Here is a 17,414-nt window from a genome sequence, read left to right as displayed (position 1 = left end):
TTCTTGTGTTTAAAAAAACATACTTTGCAGAGAACGGTTAACATTTAGAGAGACTGAAGAAATGTCTAGTTCACGCTAGATATGAAACCAATGGGATTTTTTTCTAAACTATTACGTTACACATACAAAAATATATATGTATATGTTTGTGTGTCTGTGTTTGTCTCCTTATCATTGCTTGACAACCGATGGTGTGTTTAAGTCCCTGTAACTTAGTGGTTCGACAAAAGAGACTGAAACAATAAGTACTAGGCTTACAAAGAATAAGTCTTGGGGTAGATTTGTTCAACTAAAGGTGGTGCTCCAGCATGGCCGCAGTCAAATGACTGAAACAAGTAAAAGAATATATAACTACCTCCCCAAATACTCTGCCTAACACTTAATCATGTCGGCTTTTTTCCTGTTCTTTTTTCTGTCTTATAAGTTACTTGGCAACCTCACTGGTGCCTGTGATGCAAGAAAAAAAAAAAGCACTCCGTACACTCTGTAAAGCAGTTGGTGTTAGGAAGGGCCTATAAAGCCGAGCAAAATCGCAGTTATGGCAGATACTAGTGTTACACAAATGGCGCCTGTGCTGGTGACACGTAAAATCACCCATTACGCTGTTGGAGTGGTTGACGTTAGGAAGGTCGTCCAGCCATAGAAAACCATGCCAAATCAGACTGTAGCCTGGCACAGGCTTCAGCGTGCCTGCCCAGTCAAGCTGTCCAACCCATGCCAGAATGGAACAACGGACATTAAATGATGATGATACACATTTTCCATTTACCAAACTTCATTCAAAAAAGTATTAGTTAGCTTGAGGCTATGATAGATTGATGGTCTTGGGCTGACCAGTGTGCCATGCAGTAAGATTCGGACTTGGAGCCACATGGTTACAGAATGAACTCCTTAACCACATAGCCATGTCTGCTCCTTTACTTAAAAGCTCTTGCATCCACATTAAAAACAATAAACAAGTTAGTGCTAGCCTATTTTTAATGCAAAAGTGAGCATTAAAAACTCAATTAGAAATAATTAAGCAGTGATGAAAAGACGATATTAGTCAGTGACTTTTTATTTGTAGTTAATAGTATTTTAATTATTCTGGCCAGTATGAAGAGCATGTAATTTCTCTGTGATTTATTCTATAAAATGTTAATTTTCACACCTACTCATACACAGCATTGTTACTTCCTTATCCTTGCAGAGTAATGTATTGACTTTGTATACTTTTGTTCTGTTGTTTATAACCACTAATTTGCCTATCTGAATCACCATTGCCATGCAGACCATCACTGACTATTGTATATACTAAATTATAATAATAATAACAACCCTTTCTACTATAGGCACAAGGCCTGAAATTTGGGGTAAGGACTAGTTGGTTACATTGACCCCAACACTTGACTGGTACTTATTTCGTTGACCCCAAAAGGATGAAAGGCAAAGCTGATCTCAGCAGAATTTGACCTCAGCATGTAGCGATGGGTGAAATACCATTAAGCATTTCATCCAGCATGCTAACGATTCTGGCAGCTCACCGGCTTAATAATAATAATAATAATAATAATAAATAATAATAATAATAACGATAATGATTTCAAATTTTTTCCACAAAGGCAACAATTTGGGGAGGGGGGGGCAATCGATTACATTGGCACCAGTGATATATATATATCATCATCAACATCGTCGTCGTTTAACGTTCGCTTTGCATGCTAGCATGGGTTGGACGATTTGACTGAAGACTGTTGGACCAGGAGGCGATACCAGGCTCCAATCTGATTTGGCGGAGTTTCTACAGCTGGATGCCCTTCCTAACGCCAACTACTCCGAGAGTGTAGTGGGTGCTTTTACGTGCCACCAGCACGAGGGCCAGTCAGGCGGTACTAGCAACAGCCACGCTCGAAATGGTGTATCTTACGTGCCACCTGCACAGGAGCCAGTCCAGCGATATTGGCAACGATCTCGCTCGAATGTCTTACTGGCAACAGCCACGCTCGAAATGGTGTATTTTATGTGTCACCTGCACAGGAGCCAGTCCATCGGCACTGGCAACGATCTCGCTCGAATGTCTTTTCACATGCCAGGAAGGCGACGTTAGTAACTGTCATGCTGGTGCTATTTATGTGCCACCAGAACGGAAGCCAGACAGCTAGTCTGGCAACGATTGCGATCGGACGGTGCTGTTAGTGCTCCACTGGTACAGGTGCCATCACGATTTCACTTGGTATTTCACTGGTATTTAATTTATTGACCCCGAAAGGATGAAAGGTAAAGTCAACCATGACGGAATTTAAACTCGGGACATAAAGAGGGACGAAATACTGCTAGGTGTTTTGCCCAGCGTGCTAACAATTCTGCCAGCTCACCTTTTGAGTGAGGTAGAGTACTTGACCTAAAAAAGATTCTAACTGGGCCCCACTTGCAATTTCATATGCTGTTCATATGCTTGGTATGAGTAGCTCCGGAATGTCATTGTCCTATGGAATACTTCAGCTATTTCATTATCCTAATCCTTATTAACCAGGTATCATGATGGATATATTGGGCTTCATATATTTGTACCCCAGTGCCACTTTGATGGCATGTGCTGCTCTTTCACTCAATAATAATTTTTTCTACTCAAGGCACAAGGCTTGAAATTTTGGGGGGAGGGGTCTAGTCAATCACATTGATCCCAGTACGCAACTGGTTCTTATTTCATTGACTTTGAAAGGATCAAAGGCCAAATAGACTTTGGCAGCATTCGAAATCGGAATGGAAGGCAGATGAAGTATTTTGTCCGATGTGCTATCAATTCTGCCAGTTTGCTGCCTTAATAATAATTATATAATAATGAGCTTATTGTATGCTCTAGTCAAATACTTATAACTTTTCAGTAAAAGAATAAAAGAGGGGATAGAAAGCAATAAATCAAGTAAAGAAAACAATGATAACCAAAAGTGTAGGCACATTACATGAATAAAATGCAAAACAACAGAAATGTGAACTGTAAAAGAGTCATAAAGAGGGAAAAGTACAGAAAATAGTGTTGATGGATTTCAAGAAGCATGAACATTTTAAGGATGTTGTGTCCTGACAGCTTGACAGCCGGTGGGGGGGGGGTAATCTTGTGAGCGTCTACTAAGTTAGCTTGGTAGTCGTTAATGCTTTAGTATGTCATCAATGCCCAGAGAAGTAAGACATTCAAGATAGGGTAAGTGACTGACAGCTTCCAGTAGATCAAAATTTTGGTCAAGCTGTGGGCTACAAACTGGAGAGAGGCAAACGGTAAGTGTGGACATAATGTAGTATAAGTGAATTCGTTCAAATCAACAATTTTTTTGACAAAGTGACAGTACTTAATATAATTTTTACCTCATGTCTAACTATTAGCAGACACTACCCCCTTCAGTATCTCCCTTAAATTATTTTATACACTATGATTGTTAGTGAATGAAATGTTTATTGGCTCTGGATACTATAACCCTGGGTCAATGCATGCCTTGTAAGTGGAATTGGTAGGTGGAAACTGCAAAGGAACGTACCTTATATATGGGTGTTCTTCTCCTTAGGTTTGTCATCAACCTCGAGACCCATAAGGCTGGTTCCAATACTTCTCCCTGAATGAAATGCCAGTCCATTGATTGCAGGGTTAACTTGCTAGCTGTTTTCAGCTGAATGGACTGGGGCAACAGGAAATGGAGTGTCTTTTGCTCAAGAACACAACACAACATCCAGCATGGGAATTAACACCACAATCTTACAATCATGAATGCAATGCCCTAATCACCAGGCCATGCACCTTCATACATGTGTGTGTAAATGTCAATTCAGCATGCTGCCATTAACACCTAAGTGAAAGGCAGTGACATTTACTTTCGCAAGTGAGAAAAATACTCTATCATTCAGCGGACATGTAACAACTGGTTGGATTGAAAAAAGTACCTTACTTCAAAAACCTTGTTAGGGTTGGCAACAGGAAAAGCATACAGCCATAAAAATCCATCTTAATAAAGTTTCATCTCATCCATGCCAGCACTGGGTAACAAATGGACATAAAAAAAAAAAATGACTCCTTGTTATCCTCCACCACCACAGATTCTCAGATTGAGAACAATAGTTTAAACTGTGTTGTATGATACTTCAGTTTGTGCTACAATTTTATTTGGAGCTTTTTTTTCCTCTTTTTGTCTTTCTAACCTATCCATTACAATTTATTATTTCAGTTACAATGCTGTGGAGTTGAGACATATAAGGATTGGGAACTTAACATGTATTTCAATTGTTCTTCACCTGGCAGAGAAGCTTGTGGAGTTCCTTTTTCTTGCTGTAAACCCACAGAGGTAGGTCGGAGGAAGCTTTACTTTGCGTGTGTGTGTGTGTTTGTGAGTGTATGTAACAGTTTCTGATTTTGGCACAAGGCTACGCATTTATCAGAAATGTATATAATCATTTGATGGAACTCCTTTATTTTTATGAATCTACGAGAGAAGGGAGTTATCCTCGACACTAAGGACCTGTTTCAAATGCTTAGGCTCTCTTCTAATGACTCTCTCAGAGCCAGGTGATTTGAATGCAAAATATAAAGGAATTTAAATGAATACCTCAAGGCATTAAGTCTGCCATTCCACTATCCCCATATAGTATCACAAATGAGTGTTTGTATGTGGATACAAATCAGCAAGAATTGATTGAGTAAAGCACTTTATACAAATGCTGAATCTAATGTTTATTATAATTTTGACTGACTTATATCAAAGCAAACAGATGAAAGTTGGCATTAGTAGAAAATTTGCCTCAATAAACTCCATCAGTCAGGCAGCCACTCTGGCAATGATCGCACTCAGACGGTGCTCTTAGTGCTCCACTGGTCCAGGTGCCAACACAATTTCGCTTGCCCCAACAGGTTTTCGCAAGCCGAGTTCAATGTTCCCACAAATTTAGTTCGATTTCGATTTCACTTGCCTCACCATGTCTTCGCAAGCGGAGTTTAGTGTCCAATAAAGGAATGTTACGCGTAAATAGGCTGGCTACATCCCTGGCAGAGGCCTTGGATTTTGGTCTCACTTGGCCTGCCGGGTCTTCTCACACACAGCATATTTCCAAAGGTCACGGTCACAAGTCATTGCCTCGGTGAGGCCTAATGTTCTGAGGTCATGCTTCACCACCTCATCCCAGGTCTTCCTAGGCCTGCCATGTAGTAGATTTAAGTTTCTGTTCTTTCAGTTATTTTGGGCAATAAACCATTAGTATTGCGATTAATCCATTGTTTCAAATAGGTTTTTCCCTCTGGTCTAGTGTGGTGTCAACTTTATCATTGTTTGCTGTTGTTTAGCTACAGCTCAGCTCTGATGGAGTTGGTCTCTGATCATTAATAATACTAGGTTGTGATTTCAGAGAAATTTAACTACTATTTTTAGAAGTTTAAGGAGGTATAGAGGTTTGTTCATTGGTTCAAGAGGTAAATTTCCTCTTTTATAAGGCATAAATGTGTTGTAAATAATTCATCCAAGTAGTCTGGTATCATGGTGCCAACAGTTAAAGTGAATTGAATGAGGCACGCAGAACAAAACACATGTAGACACTGGATTTGAACTTAAGAACTTTGAATTGCTACTCCAATACCATATATATCTGGATACATTGTAGTGGTGTACATGCTTATAAAATTTGTGTGCCAATCCTATATATCCTATTTACAACATCTTAAAAGTTAATCTAGATTGTTATCAGTAAATGTGAAAATTGAATTAATTTCACCTTGAAATGAACATTCCATTCTCCAATGTACTTTTTCTTTCCTTTTTTTTTTTTTTTTATAATACCTTAAATACATAAAATATCAAATATCAATTTATAGTTTAAAAACACAGAGCAAACACTTAGGCATGGCAGTATGTACATCAGCTTTTCCAATCTCACTGGATTTGTGAAGGCTGTGGACGCACTGCTTTTTTCTTCTCTCTAAATGGTAAGAATTAAAAAGCAAAGAAAAACCCCACTTAACCTGACCCTTTTCTATCAGCCTGCCACAAAAATGATTTCCTCATCTGTGAGACTAAATATTTTCAGACCAGTCCTAATTACTTCTTTCCTGCTTTTTCTTAGTTGGTCCACTTCTACAGCATATAATTTCTGATACTAACTTATGATATTTCTTCATCTTGTACAACACCCATCTGCATTGTGTCTCCAATCTGATGCAGTAATCTCTTTGCTATACTTGGTCAATGTCTTGAATTGCCTACCATTTTCTCTGTTTACTTTTTCTTTCATTAAAACTTCACATCCAACACAGCTTTCTGTTGAAATACACTGCTTTTTATTTGAATTAATTTTGAAAATTGTGAAGAATTTAGTAATATAACTTTGTCATTAATAAACCAGTGTTTGGAACATAAATTAACAAGAAATTTTGATGGAACATTTTAATTTAGCCCTTTTATTACATATTTCTGTTAAAATACACTGCCGTTGTTTCAATTAATATTGCAAATAATGAATGAAGAATTTCGTGGAATAACTGTCACTATTAGACAAATGTTTGGAACATAATTTAACATAGAATTCTGATGGCCACTTCTAATTTAGCCCACTTTAAAACAAAGTTTGTATCCTAGCACGAAGGGTGGTCTTGTAGCTTGGTAGCAAAAGGTTTAATGTCACCCTTTAATGCTACAAGTTTATCTCCACTCATTACCTGTTTCACTGCTATATAATGTATTTCTTATATAAATGATCAAGCATACTTCAGTTAATTAATGTTTAACCACTTCATTCTGTCTCTTCAGTCAGTGATAATTAACAAGCAATGTGGTTATGATATGATGAAAACAGAACATGTAAGTATCTTTCCTTTGTTTTTGATTTCATATACTAGCTTTGCAGTTAAATTAGAGGTAACTTGGTGAGTACTGTAGAATATAAATAAAGTTCCCCCCCAAAAAGCAGCCATTTCATTTTAAATGCATTAACTTCCTTTAAGTAAGGCCTGAAGAGAATATTCACCTAATTGAAGTCAATAGGGTTAATTAGTCATTGATTTAGAATATTTCAACTGAAAATATCATCATTATAACTACCATCACCACCACCACTTTTACTCGTGAAATAAACAAACACTGTATTTTCTTGTAGTTCTTGAAATAAGTATTGTTAGAAGAAGCTTGGTTAGGAGAAAGTGGTGGTGGTGGTGGGGTATTTTCTGTATCCATCTCGCTGTTGACCAAGGCAAGTAGAGTTATATCCCTTGTTTAAGAAAAATCCTTGCTAAAATCATTTCACTAGTTCTTGGTCAATAGTGGAGTGCAGTACCAGATCATGTTGCTCAACTGATTGGCTGTAATCTTTGTTGTAGCTGTACAATAAATAAATTAAATATGTCGAGAAAAATACATGACAAAATACAAGCACAAAGTGAATTCAGAGCAAAATTGTTTCCTTTTAACTTCATAAACTTCAAACTCCATCTATATATACAAGGTGCGATAGGTAAATTATCGCCATTTTATATTTTTTATTTTGCTCATGCACATTGTTTGTTTTTGATTTTTTTTTGACTACACAGTATAGTAGGGTCAGTTGGGCACCGTCTGTGAGAAAAACAGCACCATGATGCAATTCACTCTGCCAGAAATTTGGAAATGACATGCTGTACTGGCTTGTCATTTGTGCCGGAAGCTCCAGTACGAATAGATGGTGATCACACAGAACAACTGTTGGCTTACCATGTTCCCAAAACATGTACCAAGAGTGATAAAAATCAAACACTAGTAATGGCAACGTTTTGCCTCCATTCATCTTCCCACATGGCCTCAGACTCAACATGAAGGCCTACATCAAGTGCCTGGTGGTGGTAATGCTGCCCGTGATCCAGAGGGTGACTGCTGGAAGACCCTATGTCTGGCAATAGGACTCTGCACCATGCCACACAAGACGGAGAACCCAGTCATGGCTGTCAGACAATTTCTGTGACCACATCACCCCTAATGTCTGGCTACCTTACTCCCCAGATAATTAAGCTGAGTGAGAGACACCAACAAAACCCCTTGTAACACCAAAGATGAACAGAAAGCAAGGATTATGGCAGCATTCACCAACTTAAACAAGAAGACCGTCCAGATGAATTGCAGGAGATTCCGAAGTTGTCCGGAGGCTGTGGTTGAAGCAAATGGCAATTTTATTGAATAAATTTACTTTTTAGTATTTCAAAATATTTTTATGTAATTTTGGTAAACATATCTGTGAAAATGAGATGTCAGTGTTATTTTCAATTTTGCGTAATTTAGACAATATATTCACTGGACTCTGTATGTATGTATGTATGTATATATATATATATATGTGTGTGTGTGTGTGTGTTACTAAAATTCTTTAGATAGAATTGGTAAGCTAGTGATGGGGGTCTGTATTATTAGCATGTACATGAAAATAGAAGCAGTATTCGTTGCTCTGGTTTTCACTCCAAAGCACAGAAACATTCACTGCTTTTGTATTTGGTCCTAGTCTCTGATTTCTTCTAATTGAAGACCGTGACATTACTTCATTGTGTTGAGTGTAAACTGAAGAAATTTCTATAATGACTCTATGTAGTCATATAAAATGTATGCTGCATTCCCTCATATTTTCTCCATTTCTTGTCCACAAAATCTTCTCTCAAAGCACTACTTTAGGTAATGGATTTAGTAATGGTAAAGCAAACTGACCTCAGTACATAGCTGATATTTATCTTTTGGAGAGTGTGGCAGCTTGGGCAAGTGTATTCTATGATAGTTACGGGGATACCAATGCCTTGTGTGTGCAGTTCTGTTGGTGGCAAAACATCTTTGGCCAAGGGGAAATATTACCTTGTTTGGTAACAAGAAGAGCATTCCACCACAGAAAACCTGCCTCAATAAACTCTGTCTAACCCATGTAAGCATGGAAAAGTGGACGTTAAAACGATGATGAGAGGGTTTAGCTGAAGATAGTGTTGTTTGTTGGCATTCTTTGTCAAAACAAACAAAAAAAATCAAAACAAAAAAATATATGTAATAGCTCTGTGCTTTTTAAAGTAAGTGGACTAAAAAAAAAAATCATACCTGAAAAATAGGTCAATGTTAGGGACAAGAAGAGTGTCTGCCCAGTATAGAAAAACAGATGTAAGACAAGCAAAAGTGTGGATATGTCACTGCATGTCTTTGCATTGATACCACTTGTGCAGTGATGTCATTGTTTGTGTCTAATTTGAACAAAAAATCCTGGCAACTCAAGGGGTTCAATATATGAATACATGGAATAAAATACTTAGCTTAGAAATAAATGGTTAGCATAAGGAAGTGCACCATGCTAATAAATATTGTCTTAAGCAGTCTCATCTAGCTCATGCCTGCATAGAAAAGCAGAAGTAAAAGCCACTCTCGGGGTGGTTGGCGTTAGGAAGGGCATCCAGCTGTAGAAACTCTGCCAAATCAGATTGGAGCCTGGTGTAGCCATCTGGTTTCACCAGTCCTCAGTCAAATCGTCCAACCCATGCTAGCATGGAAAGCGGACGTTAAACGATGATGATGATGATGATGCATCTAAGACAATTATTTACCGACTTACAGTCACATTTTTTAGATTCTAGGGTGGGATTTGATGAAGATTTGGCTGTTATTTCTTGCAAGTCCAGTAACCATGTAAACATTCTCTCATTAACTTGTGTTACAGAGGTTGATGCTGATAAACAGAACAACAACTCCAGAAGAACGGAGACTATTGTTGTAGTAGAGTTAAAGAGTGAACACAATTCAGCAGAGATTGTTAATAGTTTTGTATCCATTTTTCTTTTCCTGTTTAATTTCTATGCTTTCCCATTTTTTGTAGGAGATTGATAAAGATCGAATAATTTGGACTTTGGGTTGTATCCCAGCTGGTGAACAATGGTTAGAAGCTAACCTCATTCCTGTAGCAGGAGTACTTGTAGGCATTGCATTATTACAGGTAAATGAGAAAGTTTTTCAACTTCATCAAGCAATTGATTTATGGTATTCATCCAGTTTTTGGTACTCTCGGTTTAATTACTCATTCATTTTTTTCTTACTTATTCAATTCAGTAACTCAGTTTTGGTATTCACCCATTTTGATTACTCCCTCAGTTTGCTTATCCAGCCAGTTTATTCCCTGGTTTTTGTCACACACCCCTGTTTGAGTATTTATCTGGTTTGGGTATTCACTCAATCTTGGTACTCGTTCCTTCCTCATATCTCTTATTACTGTTTCTTGAGATGTTAACATTAAGATATTGGTTAATTAGTTAGACACCCAATCAACTTCTGAAGGTAGCAATAGTATTAATGGTGTTCATTGAAGTCTAGTCAATCAATAAGAAGAAGCAACTGTTACTCTCTTACTAAATTCACCTTGTCTGACCTCACTGTGGACATTATCACCAGCATCTATAGGTGTGCAATAATAGACTGGGTGGTAGAGAGTGCAACACACTGTCACCTTGTACCTCATATCATTCATCACTGTTTCTTAGTGTGTAGTTATTGTCCTACTCAGTAGAGGAATAATATATTTAGAAGAACAAGTGTGAGATAGGCTTAGTTATTTGTCTGATTACCTATGTATAATATGCTATCCGTTTCCTCAATCAGAAATGTATCTACAGCAAGTCATCTTGTTGGTGTTCTCTCTCTCTCTCCCCATATTTCTACAGCTGTAGTTGAATGAATCACTGCTAGCTAACAAAACCTTGAGAAATTGAGTGTTGCCACTGCCTACATAGCAGTAAGGAATTTTACATTGATTGCATGTGTGTGTATACACACACACATGCATTTATATATATGTGTATATGACCATCACCATGTGACAGACCAGGCTATCAAATGTTATACATTGCTTGTCACAATGTGCTTTTGCATTGTTTTAGCCTTCAAATGGCGCTACTCTGCTGGCTAGGCAAGCAGGTCAACATTCCCCTCTGATCAAAAGAAGGACTGGAGCTACTTGAAATGAAGTGCTTTGCTCAAGAACACAACTTGGTGCCTGGTCAAGGAATCAAACCAATGATCTAGCAATCTTTAAACCTGTGTCCACTTGTTCTATTGTGCACTTTAACCCTTTAAAATTCAGATTACTCAGTCAAATGTATTGCTTTTTTATTCACCTTGTTTTGAATTAATCAGGTATTATCTCATAGCTTCAAGATTTCAATGATGTGTTTGTTTATCTTTAGAATTACATTGTAGAGTAGGTGTGAGAGGCTGGATCTGGCCAGTTTCAACAAAAAACAGGTCGAGTATTTGAGCCAGATATGACTGGTTTAAATGTTAAAAGGTTAACTGCAACATAAAATATCTGGCAATTGAACTTGCTGGCAATAGCATTCATAAGTAAAGTGGTAAAAGAAATATGATTCAAAATATTTCTAAAAATAATCAAAAGTAAAACCAAGAAAAGAATAAATTGACAAAGACACTCTTGACCCAGTTCTCTACTTGTCACCTTCATTGTGTCCAACCTCTTTCTAACCTCTTGGCCTATTCCTTCCTTCCCCAGACTATCATCCCTCTGGAATTTCCTCCCACCACTCATGTCTCTCTTGCAAGTGTTGACTTGCAACAATTTAAATAGAATGTTGAAAGCATCAACCTCATTGCTCTCAGAGTGCCTGCAAAGATCATGGGCTCTCCCTCATCCTCCAGGCCCAGCAAGTACCAGAAAAAGAGTGGTGGGGAATATTTTATCGGTACCCGATGGATGGAAGGCAAATTACACTCTGATAAGATTGAACTGTGAGCGACCATACTAAATTACTTGAAGACATTTAGTTCTCACATCTACCACTTCTGATATTCTGTGACCTTTATAGATTTCATAACAATGATTGTAAATGTCTCCACAAGCCATGACTCACATAGAGTGAACCAACGACAGCTTCTATGTGGTCATAAACTATTAGAAATAACAGTTAAAATTTTACCCAAATCACATTCAGTTCTCTTATAAAAAGGGAAAGACTCATAATGTAGTCACATGCACCTTTAATCATTATTCTCCATAGTCAGAACTGATCTGGTACTAAATAACACCAAGAGCTGTGCATAAAGCTGACATTTAACCACTTGGATTTAGCCACTTGGATAAAATGCCAGCCTTAGCTTATTTAGAAATCTTCATGGATATTCTTTTATTCTTTTACTTGTTTCACTCATGAGTGTGTGGCCATGCTGGGGCACCACCATGAAGTGTTTATTAGATCAAATTGACCATAGCACTTACTTAGTTTAATGTTTTTCTGTTGGTTTCTTTTTTTTTTTTTTACCAAACAGCTAAGTTACAGGTTCATAAACAAGTCTACCTCAGCTTTCAAGCTATGAGAGATAAACATAAAAATGTGCACATACATATACATATACACTAATTCACACACACATACTCTTTCTCTAATGTATATATATATACACACACACACACACATACTACCATATATACTCAGATTTTCAAACACACACACACTACCATATAAACTCTGATAAACACACATTTACACTAACATACATATTCTGATATACAAACACTGATATACAAATACATACACATACACACACTGATATACAAATACACACACTACCATATATACTCTGATAAACACACACACACATTCACGCTAACATACATACTCTGACTGATATACAAATACACACACAATGAGCTTTGGGCAGTTTCCATCAAATTCACTCAAAAGGCATTGGTCAAACTGGAGTTACAGTCCACGCTATTTCTCAAAGATGTCACGCAGTGGGACTGAACTTGAAACCATGCGATTATGAAGCAAACTTTTTAACCATGCTGCAATGTCTGCCCCTTACATCAAAAGAAATTTTTTCATTCATCTAACTACACTCTCTGAGTGGTTGGCGTTAGGAAGGGTATCCAGCTGTAGAAACTCTGCCAAATTTAGATTGGAGCCTCGTGTTGTCATCCGGTTTCACCAGTCCTCAGTCAAATCGTCCAACCCATGCTAGCATGGAAAGCGGACGTTAAACGATGATGATGATGATCTAACATCACAACTATTATATCCCAAGTAACATTGTTTTTATTTTCCACCATCTATTTTCCTTGAACATTGAAAGTGATTTTGGTAATCCTTTATCTAAAGTCCTTGGAACCAGAAGTGTTTCAGATTTCAGAATGAAGGTATCTCTTATCTTGTTTCAATCACTTTTGACTGCAGCCATGTTGGAGCACCGCCTTGAAGGGTTTTAGTTGAACAAACCGACTGCAAGACTTTTTTTTTTAAAGCCTAGTACTTATTTTGTTGGTTGTCTTTTGCTGAACTGCTAGATTATGGGGACGTTAACACACCAACACCAGATGTCAAGCAGTGGTGGGGACAAACACAGACATAAAGACATGCACACATAGATATATATACATCATCATCATGCAACATCCACTTTCCATACTGGTATGGGTTAGACAGTTCCAGTCTGATTTGGCGTTGTCTTCCTAATGCCAACCACTTTGACAGTGTAATGGGTGCTTTTTACATGTCACCAGCATAGGTTCTATTTACATGACACCGTCATGACGTGTGTGTGTGTGTATCCATCCTCATCGTCATTTAACATCTGTTGTTTATGCTGGCATGGGTTGGACGGTTTGACCAGGGCTGGCGAGCTGGAAGACTGAACCAGACTCCAGTCTGGTTTGGTAGGCTTTCTGCAGCTGGGTGCCCTTCCTAATGCCAACTACTCTGAGAGTGTAATAGATGCTTTTACATGCCACCAGCACAGGTGCCATTAGTGCGACACCAATATCTGCCATGACTGATTTTGCTTGGCTTCATAGGTCTTCTTCAAGCTCGACATAATGCCAAAGATCTCAGTTATTGCCATTGTGAAGCTCAAAGTTCGAAGATCATGCTTCACCACCTAGCCCTATGTATTCCTGGGTCTACCCCTACCACAGGTTCCCTCCACAGATTGGCACTTCTTTACACAGCTGCCCTTGTCCATATGCATCACATGACCATACCAGCGCAGTTGTCTCTCTTGCACACCACATTTGATATCTCATGCCTAATTTTTCTCTTTTTTTATGCAATTTCTGAAAAATGTTTTTAGTAATCTTTACTTATTGTAATCGGGGAAAAAAATATTTGATGTAAATTGGATTAATAAATTTATTTATTTACTACACAGCCACCCCTATGCCTATATATATTTACAACTATAAAATGGGGCAGCTTGGTTGTGGGTTCCAAGTCTTAGCACATTATCCATTTTCATTTCATGTTGCAGGTGTGGTTGTGTGATGAAGAGGCTTGTTCTCAACCATGGGGTCTTGGGTTCAGTCCTACTAGATAGCACCTTGGGGAAGTATCTTCTATAGTCTCATGCTGATGAAAGCCTTGTAAGTGGGTTTTTGGTAGATAGAAACTGAAAGGAACTCTGTGTGTGTGCATGTGTGTGTACCCTTATCTAGATATTATGTGAGGGCTGTAAATGAGTCAGGTTGCTTGTTTCCAGTCTTCTATGAAAAATGTCAGGTCAGCAGAAATATTGGATTTCAAATTTTGGCACAAGGCCAACAATTTTAGAGGAGTAAGTTGATTTCATTGACTCTAGTGTTCAACTGGTACTTAATTTATCGACCCCCAAAAATGAAAGGCAAAGTTGACCTCGATGGAGTTTGAACTCAGAATGTAATGACGTGAAATACCACAGCATTTTCCCCAGCATGTTGATGATGCCGCTTTGGCCATGGGAAATATTACCATGCTTGGACATAGGTGAGGGCTGGAAAAAGGATGGCCATCTGGCTGTAGAAAATTTGCTTTGACAAATTCTGTCTGATCCATGGAAGAGTGGACGTTAAAAGATGATGTAGTTTATATTTTATACTGTAAATGTAGTTTTATATAAATTTAGTGCTAGTCCAGTTTTGTACACATAACAACTTCACTTTGGGAATGTTTCATGTTTATTTCACTCTAACAAATCCTTGTGTTCATCACCATCATCATTTAACATATGTTTTTCCATGCTGGCATGGGTTGGACAGTTTTGTTAGAGCTGGCAAGTTGGAGGGCTGCATCAGGTTCTTCCAGTCGTTTGTTTTGGCTGGCTTCTATGGCTGGATGCCCTTCCTAACACCAACCACTTCACAAAATGTACTGGATGCTTTTTTATGTGGCACCAGCAGATAATTGAGCTTATTGGTGTTATCTTTTGTTTTTTGTGCCTTTTTTTTTTAGATTTTAGACACCACCTTTAGAAGGAGTTTTTATCTACAAATTGTAAGGATGATCTCAAATTCAGTTTGTCATCTATACAAAATGGCTACACATCTCTTTGCCTCTTTACACTTTTATTTTTTTTGTATGCTTATAAACAACACCATTTCTTTTAAAAGTATTGTTAACACCCTATTTGTGATGCTTCTCTCATTTGAAAGAATCTCAGGTTTTGGAGTTTTTCAAGTAAAAAATTATCAACTGTATTAACCCTTTAGCATTCAAATTATTCTGTCAAATGTAATGCTTATTTACTCGTATTGTTTTGAATTAATCATGCGTTACCTCATAGCTTCAAGATTTTGACGATGTGATTGTTTATTTTTACAATGACACTGTAGGGTAAGTGTAAGAGGTCAAATCCGGCTGGTTTGAACATAAAAAAAGGGAGAATATTTGTGCCTGATATGGCTGGTTAAATACTAATGGGTTAAGTTCCAAATTGCATTCTATCCTTAGTTTCCTATAATTTTCTTGAAATTGTAATTATCATGTCTCATGTCTAATTTTTCCATTTCCCTTTTATTTTCTTTTTAGATTCTTGGTATTTGTTTTGCACAGAACTTACGAAGTGATATCCAAGCACAACGAACATTATGGTACTATACCTTCTGAGTAATGTTGACTTACAGCTCTTAGTTGTCTGTTCCTCAAAAATGTAAGAACCTCTGTGAGAATAATTGGTATGAGTGAATTGATGTCTGAAGGAAAGTTAATCTGCTCTGTTCCACACGCACACACACACACACACACACACACGCCTGTGAGTATGTGTGTGAATGCTGATGCGGATGTTGACATTCCAAAATTTTACTTGTCACTGTTTCAGTGAAGCATTGATCAGATACTCTTTACTCTTTTACTTGTTTCAGTCATTTGACTGCGGCCATGCTGGAGCACCGCCTTTTAGTCGAGCAGATCGACCCCAGGACTTATTCTTTGGAAGCCTAGTACTTATTCTATCGGCCTCTTTTGCTGAACTGCTAAGTTACGGGGACGTAAACACACCACCATCGGTTGTCAAGCAATGCTGGGGGGGACAAACACAAACATATACACACACATACATACATATATACGACAGGCTTCTTTCAGTTTCCGTCTACCAAATCCACTCACAAGGCTTTGGTCGGCCCGAGGCTATAGTAGAAGACACTAGCCCAAGGTGCCACACAGTGGGAATGAACCCGGAACCATGTGGTGGGTAAGCAAGCTACTTACCACACAGCCACTCCTGCGCCTATAGATGTTTGTTTCTTGTTCACATTGCAACTGGCTGCTTTGCGTTTTAGAAGGCCAGCAGAATAAAAGACCACCCACTTTTTTTCTTTTTTTGTAATACATGCAAGGTCCCCATACAAGCATTCAAAAATGCTCTTTCTGTAACTCAACTGTTACAACTTCAATTCAATTCTGTAGTTCTTATTAAAAAAAAAAAGCAAAGTAATGCTTCAAAGTAAATTTTTTTCTTTATATTTTTAGTCAGATGGCTCCGTGGTTAGATCATCAGGATCACAACCATGAGGTAGTGAGTTCAATTCCCAGACTGGGCTGTGAGTTGTGTTCTTGAGCAAGACACTTTATTTCACACTGTTCCAGTCCACTCAGCTGTAGAAATGAGTTGTGACATCACTGATGCCAAGCTATATCAACCTTTGCCTTTTCCTTGGATAGCATCGGTAACATGGAGAAGGGAGGCTTGTTTACATGGGCGACTGCTGGTCTTCCATAAACAACCTTGCCTGGACTTGTGCATTGGAGGTTAACTTTCTAGGTGCAATCCCATGGTCATTGATGACCTAAGGGGGTCTTTACCCTTTTTATCCATGACCCCTTTTTAAGGACTCTGTGACAGATGGGAGGGAGTTAGGGAGAGATGAAGGTCAGTGTCCTCAGGCCTGGTCCAAATGCTTGCAACAGATTTAGATTCATCCTCTATTATGTGTGTTCAAATCTATTCCTCAACTTACCTCTAAAACCATTTGACATTTGTGTCACTGCTTGTAGCTGAGTGCAGGTGTGGCTGTGTGGCAAGAAGCTTGCTTCCCAACTACACGGTTGCGGGTTCAGTCCCACTGTATGGTACCTTGGGCATGTGTCTTCTACTATAGCCTCGGGCCAACCAAAGCCTCGTGAATAGATTTGGTAGATGGAAACTGAAAGAAGCCCGTTT

At 38.2% G+C, this 17,414-nt stretch overlaps 1 protein-coding gene across 1 annotated transcript in view; it reads left to right on the top strand.

The window, feature by feature from the left end:
* The window catches only part of LOC106882252 (tetraspanin-5), a 150,812-nt gene that overhangs the window by 119,921 nt on the left and 13,477 nt on the right, over window positions 1-17,414 (top strand). Inside the window, exons 3-6 of the mRNA XM_089351988.1 lie at window positions 4,194-4,310; window positions 6,759-6,809; window positions 9,814-9,930; window positions 15,779-15,899. Coding sequence (XP_089208114.1) covers window positions 4,194-4,310; window positions 6,759-6,809; window positions 9,814-9,930; window positions 15,779-15,856 — 363 coding nt within the window. The 3' untranslated portion in view covers window positions 15,857-15,899. The remainder of the gene's footprint in view (window positions 1-4,193; window positions 4,311-6,758; window positions 6,810-9,813; window positions 9,931-15,778; window positions 15,900-17,414) is intronic.

The sequence above is a fragment of the Octopus bimaculoides genome, chromosome 5 (assembly GCF_046866305.1).
Source record: "Octopus bimaculoides isolate indiv1 chromosome 5, ASM4686630v1, whole genome shotgun sequence".
Taxonomy (NCBI): domain Eukaryota; kingdom Metazoa; phylum Mollusca; class Cephalopoda; order Octopoda; family Octopodidae; genus Octopus; species Octopus bimaculoides.
This window is presented reverse-complemented; position numbering and strand designations above follow the sequence as displayed.